The sequence below is a fragment of the Porites lutea genome, chromosome 9 (genome assembly GCF_958299795.1).
Source record: "Porites lutea chromosome 9, jaPorLute2.1, whole genome shotgun sequence".
NCBI classification, from domain to species: domain Eukaryota; kingdom Metazoa; phylum Cnidaria; class Anthozoa; order Scleractinia; family Poritidae; genus Porites; species Porites lutea.
The window spans coordinates 18,936,009-18,953,566 of record NC_133209.1 but is presented as its reverse complement, the minus strand read 5'-3'; the positions used below and the strand labels follow the sequence as shown (position 1 = coordinate 18,953,566).

Below are 17,558 nucleotides of genomic sequence, written 5' to 3'. Positions count from 1 at the left end.
GCAAAAACAACTTAAGGCGACCTTGAACAACCTTCACCTAAGCACGTAGGTGAACCGGTTTCAAATGGTTTATTGCACGTGGTGACCTTAACTGACCTTGACCTCAACCCAAATTTAGTCATGCTATACACGTGCTGACCTTAACCTTTAAGTTCAGCGTGCCTTATAGTATAGCATATTAGCGTTTGAGAGTCATTCAGTGTTTACTGTTTGTCCGCGATGGAGTCTTCGGGCCCTATGGAAGAAAGTCCTTGGTCGCAAAGTGATGGAAATGCATTGATGAATGACTCTTTAGATGAAGCGTTATTCGAACAAACTATTGGAAGTAACGGTAAGTGAACTAAAATGAAGCGGTTTTACTTGCATTTACAAACAAATGTATGGGAATTGAACATAAAATTAGAAGACACAATGCGTAAAAAGTCTGCCGTTTAAAAAGTTAACTTGCCGTGTTTTTACTGCAAATAATTTTAGTTGAAATAAATCGTACCGTGCACATAGTGTTGCACCCTTTGAACACAAAATTAGAAGACACAATGCGTAAAAAGTCTGCCGTTTAAAAAGTTAACTTGCCGTGTTTTTACTGCAAATAATTTTGGTTGAAATGAATCGTACCGTGCACATAGTGTTGCACCCTTTGAACATAAAATTAGAAGACACAATGCGTAAAAAGTCTGCCGTTTAAAAAGTTAACTTGCCGTGTTTTTACTGCAAATAATTTTAGTTGAAATGAATCGGACCGTGCACATAGTGTTGCACCCTTTGAACACAAAATTAGAAGACACAATGCGTAAAAAGTCTGCCGTTTAAAAAGTTAACTTGCCGTGTTTTTACTGCAAATAATTTTAGTTGAAATGAATCGTACCGTGCACATAGTGTTGCACCCTTTGAACACAAAATTAGAAGACACAATGCGTAAAAAGTCTGCCGTTTAAAACAAAAATAAAGACAAAAACCACTGAAAAATGTCTTTCCTCTTTATTTCAGAGGACATGACTGAGTGGTCGGCTAGTCAGGGCGATCGGTTAATGTCAGATGGTGAAGAGGATGTATGTTTGGCAGCGAGTCGTAGGGCTGACCAACAGGGAAACAATCCGCTGTTTCGAGCAAACTTTCAAATGATTGGTGGTGCACGATCATGGCAGCAACAGACGGCGGTATTAGATCGGGCACGGTTAAGACTCGAGCAATTGAGAGCGCCTGCAGAGGAGTTGTTGGGTGAAGCGATGGCTGAAGGGTTTAGGCAAGGTTTGTTGAACGTGGTGCGTGAGCGAGGGCTTGTACCGGAATATTATTCGTTGCAATTGGCGGTACACCATGGAAGCGGTACTCATGTGTGGACACGAAGCCCTGTGATTCCTTTAACCGATTGGGTTCAAAACAATCAGCGTTCCAGCGAATGGATGGAGAAACTAGCCAAGCAGTTAAATTCTGCCGAAGATATTGATGTGACTGAGGGTGAGTTTTATGTGGAATTGAATTTTTTCAAACATTCCGGACGAGGAGGTACCAGCCGTGGTAAGAAGCATAATCCGGGGCGGATGTCGTATGAGACACTGTTAAAGCAAAGACAGTGCATCATTCAGATTAAGAACAAAGACCAGTTATGTGCTGCTCGAGCAATAGTAACAGTCAAAGCCAGAGTCGACAATGACGTTCTGTTTGATCATTTAAAAAGAGGTCGTAGTATGCAAGAATTTTTAGCTAAAAAGTTGCATCAAGACGCTGGTGTAGCGGAAGCTCCTTGTGGTCGGGAAGAATTGAAGCGGTTTCAAGAGTATCTTGGGCCAGAGTACCAGCTGATTGTCTTGGAAGGGATTAAAGGAAAGATTCTTTTTAAAGACCGACTGTTTGATCAGGCTCCGAAGGTGATTGCTCTCCTGAAAACAGAGAACCACTACCATGGCGTGACTAGCATTCCAGCGCTCCTCAACCGAAATTACTTTTGTCGACACTGCGAGAAGGCGTACAGCAACGAGAATAGCGCTAGCCATAATTGCTTCGGACAGAACTGCTCCGGCTGCCGTCGTAGAAACAAGACGTGTCCTAATTTTGCCAAGTGGGTCACTCCTGAAGTGTTCTGCGAACGGTGTCATGTGAAGTTTTATGGTCCTGAATGTTTTGAGGCGCATCGGCAAAAACAGCGAGGTCAAAAAAGCATCTGCGAGCGGTTTAGAAAGTGTTTGGAGTGTTGTAAGGTGTATGAGGTCAAAGACAAGAAAAAACATCAGTGCTACCAAGCCAAGTGCCGCGTCTGTAGAATAGTCACTAATGTGAATCACGATTGTTTCATTCAGCCCTTGACCGAGGACAAAAAACAAACAGGTCTCCGTGTCGTGGAAGAAGACTATGAAGCCTCAGACGCGGAAGAAGAAATCAGTCGCCCTCCGCTGAAACCTCTGCTGTGCTTTGTGGATTTGGAGTGTAGTGTAAATGAGAAGAAGGAATTTGAGGTTCATAAGTCAGGTTGGATGTATGAAGATGACGATACGTTTTATGAGGCGGACACGGTGGAAGAAATGTTGCAAGATTTGAAGAAAAACACGGTCGTGAATGAGCAAGAACGGCAAGTAGTCGTGGTGGCTCACAATATGCGAGGGTTTGATGGTGCGTTTATACAGGATACGCTCTACAAACAGGGGTGTAGTTTGGAGAAAATTTTAAATCAAGGGGCTAAAATGTTGTCCTTTGAATGTGGAAATCTGGTGTTCAAAGACTCGTTGAATTTCTTCAACATGCCACTGGAGAAACTACCTGCCACCTTTAACTTGAGAGAGTTACACAAGGGATATTTTCCTTACACGTGGATTCGTCCGCAATATTACAGTTATTGTGGTTCGTACCCTCCCGCAGACGCTTACGAACCTGACCTCATGTCCGAGAAGAAGCGTAAAGCTTTCCTGACTTGGCACGCAGACAAAGTCCAAAGCGGTGCAGTGTTTGATTATCAGAGAGAACTTTCTGCCTACCTGAAAAGCGATGTTCAAGTCCTGAAAGAAGCTTGTCTTGCCTTTGTGAGGGAGATGGAAGACCTGACTGGGGTGAACCCCTTAACCAGCTGCGTGACTATTGCCAGTACTGCCTTCCGAGTGTTCCAAAAAATGTTTTTGAAACCTAATCTGATCGCCTTGGAACCCCGCAACGGATGGCGAAAACATCAGGTCAACCAAAGCCAAGAAGCAATTGAATGGTTAGAATTTGAAGATTCGAAAGTGGGTGGCATGGGAAGAATTCAGCACGTGAGAAATTCAAGGGACGGTGAAGTCAAAGTCTTAACCCCGGCGCAGGCATATTTTGTGGATGGCTTTGATCAGGAAACTCGGACGGTGTACGAGTTTCAAGGCTGTTGGTTCCACGGTTGTAAGCGGTGTTTTAAAGAGAAACGAGATGTCACGAGAAACTGTCACCCCGATCGAACCGTAGAGGAAGTCTATGAGGCCACTGTGAGAAAAGCACAGATGTTGAGAGCCGCAGGGTACACCGTGGTAGAAAAATGGGAATGTGAGTACAAGAAAGACAAGAAAACAGATCCTGACCTGCAAGCATTCTTGAAAACCTATGAAGCTGTTCCCCCTCTAGAACCCAGAGACGCGTTTTTTGGTGGTAGAACCGGTGCTACAACCTTGTACGCGAAAGCGGAGCCTGGCGAAGAAATAAGATATCAAGATTTCACTTCTTTGTACCCGTATGTGAATAAGTACTGTGAGTATCCTGTGGGCCTACCGGAGATATACCTAAATCCCTCCAATCAAGATATCCACAGCTACTTTGGAATCGCTCAAGTCGATGTCATAGGCCCCGACCGGTTGTTTCACCCGGTCCTTCCCGTTCGAGAAGGGGGTAAATTAACATTCCCACTCTGTGGCAAGTGCGTGAAAGAGCAGCAAGAAAAACCTTGGCTCGAGCGAAGCAACATGTGTGGTCATAGTACGCAAGAAAGAACGCTGCGCGGTACGTGGTGTACTCCCGAATTACAGAAAGCAGTGGAGAAAGGATATCAGATCCTCAAGATTCACGAAGTTTGGCACTTTACCCCTGAGAACAGACGCGTGGGTTTGTTCAAAGACTATGTGAACACTTGGCTGAAACTAAAACAAGAAAGTGCCGGATGGCCAGCAGGTTGTGAGACGCCTGAGCAGAAAGCGGCTTATGTGAAACGCTATGAAGACCATGAGGGCATCAAACTCGAGAATGTGGCAGAGAACTCAGGACGGAAAGCGGTTGCCAAAATGCTTCTGAATTCGTGAGTACCTTAATTGCAGTCAAAGTCTGCATTTTAAAAAAGTTAACTTGCCGTGTTTTACTGCAACTAAGAAAAAATTATAATCTGCACACCTTTGAGAAAACAGTAACAAACTTATAATTTTTTGTGAAACTTATAGTTTCTGTGTGTTTTTTCTCTTGCAGCCTATGGGGAAAATTTGGTGAGCGCCAAAATAAACCACAGACGCATGTGATCACCTCCCCCCACCAGTTGTTTAACCTCCTGGATGATCCCGCCTACGAGATCTCAGCTGTGCGCATCTGTAACGAAGATCTTATGGAGGTCGTCACCACCATGGCTGAAGAAGAGTATGAACGTAGCGTTAAAACAAATGTGTTCATCGCGGCATTCACTACCTCTCACGCACGCCTGAAGTTGTATGGGGCTCTCGACACCTTGAAAGAGCGTGTGTTGTATTACGCCACGGACAGTGTCATCTACCGATGGAAACCAGGGCAAGTGGATTTACCTCTGGGTGAATTTTTAGGTGAATTTACAGACGAAGTGAGTGGGGACCCCATCGTGGAATTTGTCAGTGGTGGAGCCAAGAACTACGGCTACCTCAAACGCAGTGGCAAGACCGAGTGTAAAGTTCGTGGCTTTTCCTTAAATTATGCAGCGCTACAAACATTGAATTACCAGACCATGAAAGACAACATCTTGAAAGAACTGGATGACCCACAAGACCAGCGCCGAAACATGGACATTGTCACTCCCAATTTCTTTGAACGAAACCAAACCACGAAGCGCATACGACTGATAGAGAGAGTAAAACGTTACGGACTGGTCTTTGATAAACGGGTCATCGATCGCACCACACGTGTGTCCTACCCTTATGGCTACAACTGGTTTGGTGACGACGTAGAACTTTTGCTTTCATTGTAAAGGATTTTTTTAAAAAACAAAGAACATTTGCATGTTTTTTTAACAAATTAGGCTTTGTAACATGTGATCGACAGGGAGATGACATGACGAAATAAACAAAGTCGCGACTCTTAGAACATTGTGTGTGGTCTGTGACTATAAATAGAGGGCGTCCTAAGGGGTAACACTTATTCTTTATCGACATTATGTCGAATATTTACGTAACCCTCGTAAGCGATGTTACCAAAAGCTATGCTGGTAATGTGGCCAATCACTTTAAAGTCAAACCCCAGTTAATGTTACCGGGACAAGGATGGAAAGTATCGATTGCTTCGGCGATTCTCCCTAAAATGGCTTTATTTAAAGACTTGCAAAGTGCCGATGTGAATTTAATGGAATTATGGGCTGAGACTGAAAAAGCAGGTCAATCCGATGTGTCGCAAAAAGGCTATATCAGTGCAAGTGATTTACGTGAATGGGAAAAAGCAGGCGCCTGTCATGAAGGGGTGGATTTTTTTAATACAGTGAAACATAGAATAGAAGAAACAGCGCACGCAAGTTTGGATGATGGTTTTCAGTTTAGTTCAGCCCGTTGGCATGCCTTAGAGTGGAACAAAGACGGGGTGCAACCGGAACTCGTCTTAAGTCATAGTCATACGGACAATTCAATTTGTATCTACAAACCGTTGGCGGAAACATTGCATTGGATAAATACCAAGTCTAATCAAGCCGATAGCATGGGACCCAATTTGGTACATAGCTACCCCAATCACACTAAAGGAGCCAGTTCTTTGGAGGCGGGAAAACCCACCCAAATACTTGGCAATTGGCTTCATTTAAGTACCCTTTCCGATTGGCGTTTTATTAACCTCAATCAAAGTTTTGAACAAGCCTTAAACCTTCACCCCAGACCCCTGGAAGTCACAGCCAAAGTGACCGCTAACAGCGTGACCGTCACGCAATCACTGGGTCAAGTGTACTACGCGCCTCAAGGAAGAGAACGCTATGCGTTTTCACCCACCCGAGAACACTTTTACGAGGTACAAGACAATCATTGGGAAGAGGTTGAAATCACGCTCAAAGAATTAAATGGCAATCTAGTTGAATTTCAATCAGATAGTCAATGTGCGATTCAGTTACATTTTACCAAGAATTAAAACAAGACACTTTAAATGTAAACAAAATTTAATCAGCAATAAAGAAAAAAGTTACAGTTTTAGTTTACGTTTTGCCTGCATAATTGTCTTCACTACACGTTCTTGCGTCGTTTTCTTGCCTGGGAGATTAGTAATAGCGCGAATCATTTTATCATCTGCCTTCCACTTATCCTTTAAATTCTTCGCTTTGGAATAGTCGATGTCATGGATTTTGGAAATCTCGTCTAATCGATTGACTCCTCGGTCCCCCCTCTTCAATCTTGCCTCCAAACGGGTCCCAGGCCCCGTATAGTTCATTTTAGGCCAATGAAACTCTTTGCCTGTTTTTTCAATTAATTTTTGAAGATCAAACTTCCCTCCTCGTTGTCGTCTTTTTCTGCGAACCTTTGTCCTCTTTTTACCAGTCTTTCCCATGGAGTTTTCTTTTCGTCGGTGTCCCAAACGGTTTCCACCCAGGGGCTGGTGCGATTTTCTTTAATGCTCTTTCTTGGGCCCTTTTCGCAGCCTCGTTAAATGATTTTTTAATACTCTCCTTCGCTTTTTCCCAAGGTGATTCAGCCGCAAAGTCTTCTTCTTCTTCCGAAGTACTAAAAGTAGGTGAAGGAGTCTTAGGCTTTGTTTTGCTTTTAGGTGTTTTCTGTTTAGGAGTCTTGGGTAACAAACGCTTTGCCTTGGATCCGGTCTTAAAGGACAACTTGGGTTTTTTACTGCTTGAAGGAGTCTGGGGAGACTGTTTTAGAGTCGGTGTAATGGGTGTTTGCGGAGTAACAGGCTGTGCTTTCCTTTTTATACTCTTTTGAATCTTCGCGATGTTGCCCATAAATTGTTGCAAAGGACCTACGGCTAAATTATTCTCATCCTTATCGTCTGTATCAACATCATCCCGCCCAATAGCACGGGTTCCTCCAGGTTGACGGATTTTTTTCGTCCATTGCCGTAATTCCCTATTAACAGATTTTAACCGGGGTTCTTTCCAAGTATCTGGGGCAGGACTCTCCAGCAACAGTTCTTGTTGAGCAGCTAAGCCAGCAGCTTTTGTCAAACGGCTATCGTCCAAGAGATCTGATTTATATCGTTCACGTAACTTTAAAAATTGCACAGAGTTTTCGACTGGTGTACTAGATATCCCATCCATCTTTCTACTGTGACCTTTTCATTCTGAACAGAGATACTTATAGGTTTTTGGGACGACATCTCTGATGTACTTTCTGCTTAAACTCTTTTAGCGTCTGAGCCAACAGAAGAAAGTAATCTAACAGACACAGCAGTCGCTGTAGCAACTGTTTTTTCATGTTTAGTAGCGGTATTGAGTTTTGGCGCAGCGATAACAACGGTTCAATTCTTTCCAAGCACCTCCACCTATTTGTTGACTCATAAGCTGTCTTCGCCTTTTTATACTCTGTCGAGGGTTTGCGATGAGACGCAGGGGTTGACTGTAAGGTTTAAGGGCACGCACGGTTTTTCTACCTGGACGTATTGCCCCCCGCAAAGTATTCATCACCAATTCACTCACAGCATTAATTTGATCTGCATTAGCATAGCGTAATTTTTGTTGTCGTTTATATTGATTTGCTTCCTTTAAGATATCATTTAAAAAGTGACTTTGCCTGGTCATGCGTCCGGTCATGATGTTTTTGTTCGTCGCTTAGGTGGGCGTCGCCTTTTATACTTCTTTTTCTCTAAAGCTTGCAACACTTTTAAAGTGCCATAATTAGCCGCGGCCCCTAATCCCCCCACGGCTGCTGCTTTTCCTCCAGCCACTAAAGCAGGAATGGCTGCTGCCAAAAAAGGCGCAATGCCTCCACGTTGTCTTCCCACGCCAGGTTTACGTTTTCTTGCTGTTCCTTTTCGCCTCATTTTTTGGATTTGCGTTTTGTACGAATCGACCGGCTATTTATATCTTCGTCAAAGGTATGCATCAATGGTTTTCCTTCTCGTTTAGTTAAGTGACTCCAAATGCGAAAACGATCATCGGAGGCAGGGTGTAAATCAAGCATAAAATAACCAAAAGGACGCGCAGTCAGTTTCAAAAATAATTTGAGGACTCGACGCCATTTTTCAGGGTACACCTGCAGGAGTAAATGACGGATACCTGTCTTGTCTCTCGGAGACTTAAAACAAATTACGTAGTGTGCATTGCGGTTAATGGTTTTTGCAAATTTGCCAGGTGGGAAGAGATCTTGCGTGAGATACAAAGCCGTAATACCACGGTGATGGGAATCTTTGGTAAATAAATCCAAGACGCGTTTATCGTTGCCAGATTCTTCCATTAAATCATCCAAAATAAGAATCCCATGATGCTCTGGTTTAAACCATTTGGCTAATACCCCTTCTGGAGGAAGCCCTTTGTAAAAAGAGACTTTCGATTGTTTTTTCATACGATCAAAACGGGGTTGCCAACGATCGTAACAATACACGACTTTTTTAGGGGGAGGGTAAAACAAGGTTTTTTCTTTAAGAAGTTGCTCGACCAATTCACTTTTACCACTGCCTGAAGGACCAGCAATAATCACGCTTGCGGGTTGTCGAATCATTTTCGCCGTCTGTAATGTTGCACATTATCTTTTATACCTTTCAAAGCTTGTTTCGCTAAAAATGCCCCCAATTTAGCAAAACTAGGGGAAGGGCCTGACAATCCCATAGCGACTCCCTCGGCTATTTTATCAACAAGGCGTGGTTTTCGCCTAAAACGTGCGCCTCCTTTTTGTCGTCTCACTCGACGTTTTCGTGTCCGCCCCATAGTGTTTGATACAAACGCGGTGAGTGTAACTGAATCAGTGTTTGTATCTGTTCCTTTAAATACGTTTCGCCCATCCCCTCTATATGGTGTTTTAGGTCCTCCCACATCTTAGCTTGCACTAAACATCGCACAAAATGCCAATGATACCCATCCCACAGAACCGCGGGATCAACACATTGCCTCATCCACTCCTCTTTATGATCTTTCCAATAAGACCATTCTTGTTCCATCAAAGCGTTCAACACGTTTTGAACATCACTACGAGTCAACATGATTGAAAGAACTGACACAGTCATAAGTAACACACATTTTTATTGATAGAAATAGCAAAAGGTGCTGCGGTTTACATTAGATTGCTGACAGTCACTCCTAGTCAGCTCTGTTTTAATTAAACGTTGCAATTTTTCACCGACTCGCCTATCATTCAACACTAAATTATTTAAATGCCACTGGGCTAAAAAATCTTGAAAAGAGGCATGTCTTGCTTTGGCTTTTAAAAAGAATAAGACATAATGACCGCAAGTAAAACTATCCATCGCTTGTAAAGGCTGATCACTGCTAATGACTTCTTTCCACTGTTTGAACCAAGTTTGTAAGGTAGGGTTTTTGTAACTAGACAACGGTAACCCATAACTGTCAAACACTTCACAGATATTGTGATAGGTCCAAATCCCAAACCAATGTTCACCTGGTTCTCCCGCAGGATTAGTGTTGACAATGTAGGCATTCACTCTTTTCTTAGACACAGGAGGTAATTTGTCAGCAGGAAACACACCACGAAAGTACGGTTTTAATTCGCGATCGTCTTGAGCTAAGTAGCTAAGCACTGTATCGCTGAGAGGTACGAACTCCATCCTAGCTGTTGATGGAATAAAGAATACCACCCCACTGGTCTATTTCATAGATATTTTCATACTCGCTCCAGATCACCACGGTCACATTGTGCCCTACACTTGCCCTGAAGTCAATTTCATAGCTGACATTGCCTGTAAGTTTGGGGTTTCTGTATTTAGGATCGTCCGAATCACCTGCTACATTATTAAACATGAACAAGGTACAATTTTTGCCTTGTCCCCAGTCTCCCGGGAGCAGCATGGGTACTCTGTGGTGTTTGTAAGCTCCTGAAGCAGTCAGGAAGCGATCATACCCTAGCAAATCTTCTGCAGATGAATCGCCTGTGAGTTCCAAAGCTCTGTAAGGGTACTCTTCTCCGTCAATCCGTTGTCGCACTCGGGTCACTCCAAACTTTTCATAGGCATAAGGGTAATATTGCAGGTTGCCATTGTAATTGGTAGAATTCATCAGCCCGATAATGACCTTATGGGGAACCTTGTTCAAGAAGACATTGTCTTGAGACCAACGGGTGCTATTGCCATCGAACGAATACGTTCGGATCTCACTTCGAACGACAGGATACTGGACTTTCTTGGTTTTACTGAGGGTCCTTTCTTTCTGCAGTCTGGAATACACAGAGGCATTCAGGGTTACTTTTTTCATCCACAGTGTCACAGACAAATCATTGTCTCCCAGAGTAGGAATTTTTTTGCCTACAGAGGTAGTAGTGTCTGGTGTACCAAAGAGAAACAGGTTGCTGTCATTCAAATACAATTCCAAATCAATTTGCACTCCAGGGACCAAACATTTGCCTGTTTTGAACACAGCGATGTGGGGTTTGATCATAAAGGTATGATACGCTTTGCCGAGTAAGCGACTGGTGAGTTCTTTCAGCCCTGTTTTTCCACTCCAGTTGTTGGGGTTGAGTTTATCATTGTTGCCTGCATTGGTGGGTGTTAATTCTTCAACCACATTTAATTCATTCACCCATCCTTGAGGAACTAAAGTGGTTTCTCCTTCTTGGCGATTAAAATTCTGCAGGGTTTCTAGGTAAGCTTTCTGGTGATAGGCATTGCTTTGTTCTGTCATCAACACTCCATTGAAGGACACATTCATTTGATTAAAGAGAGAATGACCAAAATTGTTCACACAATAGACGTATTTGGTATTATCACCATCCGAGGCATCTGTTTCATCAGCGGAAAGTCCATTTGCCCCTGTGGTGTTCATACGTATTTTGATTTCCAGCTTGGTTTCATTCAGATCGTAATAATCATCGCCTGAGGGTACGGTAAAAAGAATAGGGCGAGTTCCGGTATTAGCCGGTTTGAAAGGGATCCACCGTTTGGCTTCATACCTGTAGTCAATGTCCGGAACGTCAAACAGATTAAGTGACATGTTGACAGACTGATAGCTTAACGTCGTCTGCGCCGCCTTTTTATACGTTTCTGCCCTTTGCTTTGCCATGGATAGGTAACTTGATGCAATTTTCCTCGTTTTTGTTTTGCTCGTTGTCTAAGGGAACGAAGAATCATCGGATCTCTTTCATAAGGAGGATACGTGGACACGTCAAAACGACTTCGAGGTGATCGAATAATGGTACCTCCATACTGGTAGGGTGAGTGGTAACGTCCCACCGATCGTTGATGTCTTACACGGGATTGTGATCTCTGTGCACGTCGCATGATTAGACCCCTAAAATGTCTTTGACGCGTTGTCGTTTCTTTTTATAGGTTTGTTTGGCTTTCGTTTTCAACACAAGTGCTACTGCAGCGGGTAATTTACGTTTAAGACCCCGTTTTAAGACTTCCCCAGAACTTTTCAATGCGTCTGAGGCTGACGCTCCCTTTTCATACACTTGTAGACCATGTCCAATGGATCGAACGACACTAGGACCTGCTAATTTGACCAATTCTCGAGTAAAGCCTTTGCCATGCATTGTAGGCGTGTGATAACGTGTAAGTGAACCTCCCAACATGGTGCTTGTTTTGCGTGTGTGTCCAGGTGTCACATGAAGTCTGTCTTTTATACTTGTCGAAACCCTAGTGTTATGAGTGTTTTGCCGGGGGGTAATACCAACAAACTGCCATGAGGAGTGGCCAAGGACACTTCAACTCTTTCGATGTGTTGATTTCGGACTTTAATCCATTCACGATGTAACGGTTCTATGGTGGCTCTGCCTTCCCCTTTTCGTTCTAATTCCACTTTTCTTAACAATGAATGTTTTTGGGCTCCTACAATCGTGGATTCTACGACATCGCAATACACCATCACTGTTTGTTTAATACCACCTACATGAGTATTAAACAGAGCATTGAGGTTTTTAAAATGCCAATCTACAAAGCGACTGAGGTAAAGATACGATTGACCATCCTCTAATTTGACTTTAAATATTTCAGTTCCCCCTAATAAATCTCGTGGAATAATACCCACAAAATGCTCTCCTAACCATTGAAACCATCGATTGCTTCTGACTGGTGGGGTGGATGTCGTATAAGTGACTGTGGGTAAGACATAGTCTAAATTGGGTCCTAATTGGTATTGGTTGCTTGCGTCTTTCACCAATAAACCAAATTTTTCAGCAAACTCTACATGAATTCCCACGGATGATAAGGGGATGACGGCATTGCCAGCGTCACGAGCATAAACATCTTCCCGTGAAACTCCTTTTAACACAACATTGTCACCGTTCCATTCAAAAGTGGGTTTCCAAGTTGCTTTTAAGGAGATAGTGGAGGCATTATTTTTGGTCACTTTCCACGCTGCTGAAGAAGTATTGACATCCTCCATCATCGTTTGCTCCATGCGTGTAATAATATTCTGCCACAATTGAATACCAGAAACAACAGGGTAGGAAACATCCATGACTTCTTTTAAGGTCACGGCTTTGTCTTTAGCTTGAAATCCGATCAACCAATCATTTGAACTATCTTGATAGCGTTTGCTTAACGTGTACCGATATTTCAGTAACGTAGCGTCGCTATTGCTGTTAATTACCGCGGAACAATGACCTTCATCTGCCACAGACAAACTCCACAAACTGGCTTGCCAGGTATTGCCTTCTAAATTGAGTCGTACGGGTAAACGGACTTTAAAATTGTTGTTTTTGTTCTGAGTGTATTCATCGGTGGGATCACTGATCAATGTGATACGAAATTCCTTCATAGTGTTTGCAAATCTTTTTTCCACACCCAACTATTGTATTTGGATGGCCACCCTTTCCAAGACACAAACACTTGTTTGCCTTGTCGTTTTAACACTCGATCAATACGAAATAACGTATCATCCGGCAACAACAGTTTTTGAAGATCCTGTTGGTAAAAGGTGCCTTTTATAGGTGTTCCGTCCCATTCCGTAAGTTTATAGGTGACTACGGGCTTTTTAGTATAGATTCGTTGCACTAAAAAGACTTCTTCTGTCCACCCTGGTAAATAGCCTTTTTTAAACGGGCGAAATTTTTTATTCAGTCTCACTTTATCCCCTACTTTACATTGCGGTTTTTTTACTTTCATGCCTTTTTTGGACCCATACAAACGATACCAAATCTCATTTTCGTTTTTAGGGGTGACATTGACAGGTTTTTCTTGAATACTGCGATGAAAGGAATGATTATAGGTTTTGACTAAAGCAGGTAACACATCAATATACTTGAGTGTATTGTTGGCGGTAAAATAGCGAAACATGTTCGTTTTCAATGTTCGATTCCATCGTTCCACCACAGACCCGTGAGGATCTCCATGTGTCGAAAAATGATTCACTCCTTGCTTTTTAAATAAGGCTTGCACTTTAGCGTTATAAAATTCACCGCCAGAATCCGTTTGTACTTTTTCAGGCAAACGATCTCCTAATCGTGCCCATAGTCTTTGTAACGCCTCCACCATGGCTGTCGCACTTTTACTCTTGAGTGGTTCCACCCACGCAAATTTTGAGAGCACATCAATTACCGTCAGTAAATATTTGTAGCCTTTGTTGTATTTGGCTAGTTTTTGTAAATCCACCAAGTCCATGACAAATTGTTCGTTGATTTTAAACACAAGGGTTGGTAACGTTTTAAAACGTCGACGTCTTGGTTTATGCAGGGTGTAACTCAGTACTTGTTGCAGTTCCTTCTTGGCTTGGGACACAGGAATCTTGTGTGCTTTGGCAAATTTGGCAACCCCTCCCAGTGATCCAGGTTCGGTAGGATCGACATACGAAGCAGATAATTTCGCATGCATAGTACGCTAGATGCTGACTTGCTAAATACCAAAATGAATACATGTTGTTGGAATGTTGTTTCTTTAAATAGTCAAACACCTTGATTCCTTGTGAAGGAAAGTGTCGATGCAACCAAGTGATGTACAGAGCATAATGTCCCCAGGATGTACGGTGATGATTTATCATCCATTCAAACAAATTGATAGGATGACAAGTGTCTTGAGAGCATAGGTCTTTAGACAAACGACGACAAACCCACACAGTAGCTCTATACTGTACATTACCCATGACTGAAAACACATAGTGAAAAATCACATCAAACACACAGATTTATACTCCTAACCCTAATCCCAAGAGACTAGGGTTTAACCCTAACCTTATTAGCATTTTTAACCCTAACCCTAACCCTAATCCCAAGGGGCTAGGGTTTAACCCCAACCCTAATCCCAAGGGGCTAGGGTTTAACCCTAACCTTATTAGCATTTTAACCCTAACCCTAACCAGAAAACAACCACAAACAATCTCTTTTCAACACTTTTATTTAAACATTGACAAAACTAGTAATTGATTGTTTCCATGCTAAAGAGTCACTCAAAAGATACCAGTTCCAAATGTTCTAAATGTTTCGTACGAATAGGGTAACAAACCCGCTTCCTTTCTTCGAGCATTGTTTGCATCACATTCTTGCAAAAATCTCTTTTCTTTTTCTTGTTTTTGCTTGTCTGTTTCTTCTGGGGCATATACATTCACCAATTGAGCAAAAAACCGTTCCTCAACAGGCGTTAAAGGCAATCCCTTCTGCTTTCTGTTGCGGCAATAGGAGGCTAAACTGCACACTTTTTCAGGCAAATAACCAAAAGGCCAGTCCTCATACGCTGCTTTGGCGATGGCTACTTCGTTCTTTTCATACTTTTTAGCCCCGGGAGGAGGTTTCCACTCATCATGTTTGCTTGCTATGCATGCATTTAAGAACTTTTCATCCGCGGGTGACAGAGAATGACCTTCGCTTTTTTGTTTTTCTAGATACTCAGCTACATTTGCATCAGCTGGAGGAAGATGATGCCATCCTTTCACACGAGAATTAAACCGATGGTTGGCAATGCTATTAACTTCATTCCATTGCTCTCGTTTCTTGAGCTCCTTGGCTATCTCTGGACTCGACTGAAAGGTGCTTGGCAGAGGGGTGCTGTTCCAAGGATTCTTTGTTTGCGCTTTTCTTTGTTCTTCTTGCTTTTTGGTTGATTCAGCAAACGTTTTGGCTGATTCAGCAAACCATGCATGTTGCTGATTCTGCTCTGTTTGAGTTTCGGCATCTTGTTTGCTGTACCAACCATTGCGCTGTTTCCACGTTTCAACATTCGCTTCCGCTTGTTGCTTCCATTCTGCTCTGCTCAGGTTTGTCGCATACTTGAGTTTATGGATGGGCCTCTTATCGATAAACAGTGGTGTGTGAATCCACTGAAAATATTTGCAGCGAGTCTCAGCTGAAGCGGGTGTTCCACAGGTTAAGAAGACTTTGTTCAGGTTTCTGGCTGTCTTACTAAGGCGTAGAATAGGAATTCGTGAGCAATGACATTTCAAATCTCCCCATTCGGTTTTTACTTCTGCATGCATGTCTTTCTTTAAGGCATCATACACTTTCAGTTTGTCTGTATTCTTTCCATAAAATCTTGGGCAGAGTTTCTTTTCTTCAAAACATGACAGCAAAAAATGTGTGTTGAAAGGATCACTCTCAGTAGCTCCAAAATCGACGCTCATCATTTCAAGGTCTTCTTCTCTACTCATTTCACAAGTCATGGCTGCAGAGTTTGTGATTTGACCAGAGATTGCCCCAATTTTATAATCCTCCTAAGGTCCCTAGGGTATTGGGCAAGAATGGACAAGAATCCCCAAGGGTGTTAGACAAATCAAGACACGTTTTTAATCGGATCACAATGTTTAATGAATTCATTTTTACAGTTTTAAGGAAATTTAAATCCTCCTTCCTCTACTTTTGGTCGTTTCTGTAATCTTTCTTGTACCATCTCATTCAATCGTTTCTTGAGGGCAGATGGTGTAGCAGCTTTAGGGACATAGTTGGGTTTGGGTGACTGGTGGATCCACTGAAAATAACCACACCTTGCCTCTCTGGTCTTGGGACAGCATAGGAACACTTTGTTTGGATTTCTTGAGGTTTGACTGAGCTTGAGGGTAGGGACCAATCCACAGTGACAGGCAAAGGTTCCCCATTGCTGCTGGATTTTGGCATGCATCTCGTTGCATATAGTGTTCAACACTGTCTGCTTGTTGTCCGCATTGCCAAAGTACACAGGGCAGGTTGATCGCTTTCCTTGATGGGGAAGAATAAAGTGTGTGTGCAGTGGTTTGCTGGCATCCAAAACATACTCTTGCAAAGCCACCTGCTCCAAATCAGCAGGCAAATCTAGTGGGGGCTCTACGTTTCCACATGCTAACCAGTCTTGAAACATCATTTCTTCATAGGTGGGAAGAGCAACATTTTCGAATGCTGATTGTGCATTCTCATTTACAATCACTTGGGGTTCTGGTGCTTCTTGAACTGATTCAACGACTTCCATTCCGGTGGTCTTTTTTGTTTTCTTGGTTTTCTTTTCTTTAGGTTTTGGAGCAAGAGCCATAATGTCCTCTACATTAGAACTAACAACGATATCCATTTCAAACGGAGGTTCTTGCAACTTACACATACTGATTGCTCAAATCAAACACACACTCGTTTATACTCAATTCCAGTCCTTAGGGAATTGGACATGTTTGGGCAATGGGTCCTCTGTTGTTGTTATGTAATCTTACCAAAAGTGTGTATGTCAACAATACTACTATGAAAACTCTGCCTTATAAAAACAAAGAAACATTAATTTAATGTAACCCGATTCAATTTTATTCCCTGCGAAGTCATCTTATCGATATATTGGACGTGACTTTGACAGAATGGAATAACACTCAACCAGAGTTAAATCAGGATAGTCCTGTTTTGATCACACTGTATTTCAAAAAGAAACTGGAAGAGTGTCAACGGAAATACATTCGGTTGGATGAATCAGTGGACCGTGACCTGCCCATATAAGCAGACACACTAATGTGTGTCTCATCATAATGTGTGAGATCGAGTGGATTAAGGTGGCTAGTAAATCTTTGAGGTATTGCGTGCATTTGCTACAACAAATCAAACATCTTAAGGAAAGCTTGGAAAAACTACAAGAAGAAGTGACTCGACTCAAAACCTTAATACAAAAACTAGAGGAGGAAAATGGCTACGACACCGTCTACTAAATTGGAACAATTGTTAAGAAAAGTTCAACCTCGTCAATTTGCATCGTACCAAGAATTTATGCGAGCCTTGATGATTGAGACCTTGGCCAACACCAACATGACCTTTGATCAATTGAATTACGACTTGTTTGCTTTGAACAGAGAGATATTTAATCAACTGAACAAAGAAACCACGGCCTTTTTCAAGTTCTTGGCAAACAAACGACCTGATATA

General features: G+C 42.5%; 2 protein-coding genes across 2 annotated transcripts; one reads left to right on the top strand and one right to left on the bottom strand.

Moving 5' to 3' along the window:
• The first annotated feature begins 219 nt into the window (after positions 1–219).
• LOC140949004 (uncharacterized) lies at positions 220–5,149 on the top strand. Its single transcript, XM_073398260.1, has 3 exons — positions 220–331; positions 988–4,243; positions 4,408–5,149. Exons 1-3 carry the CDS (start codon positions 220–222, stop codon positions 5,147–5,149), a joined length of 4,110 nt encoding a protein of 1,369 aa, XP_073254361.1.
• A 4,731-nt stretch (positions 5,150–9,880) lies between these two features.
• Positions 9,881–11,326, bottom strand: LOC140949003 (uncharacterized protein F54H12.2-like). The gene has a single exon (XM_073398259.1). It carries the CDS (start codon positions 11,324–11,326, stop codon positions 9,881–9,883), a length of 1,446 nt encoding a protein of 481 aa, XP_073254360.1.
• Between the last annotated feature and the right edge of the window lie 6,232 nt (positions 11,327–17,558).

Coding starts and splice junctions, on each gene's coding strand:
- LOC140949004 (XM_073398260.1), top strand. CDS start 220: ATGGAGTCTTCGGGCCCTATGGAAGAAAGTCCTTGGTCGCAAAGTGAT. Junction 332..987: donor ACAAACTATTGGAAGTAACG/GTAAGTGAACTA, acceptor TCTTTATTTCAG/AGGACATGACTGAGTGGTCG. Junction 4,244..4,407: donor GCCAAAATGCTTCTGAATTC/GTGAGTACCTTA, acceptor TTTCTCTTGCAG/CCTATGGGGAAAATTTGGTG.
- LOC140949003 (XM_073398259.1), bottom strand. CDS start 11,326: ATGGCAAAGCAAAGGGCAGAAACGTATAAAAAGGCGGCGCAGACGACG.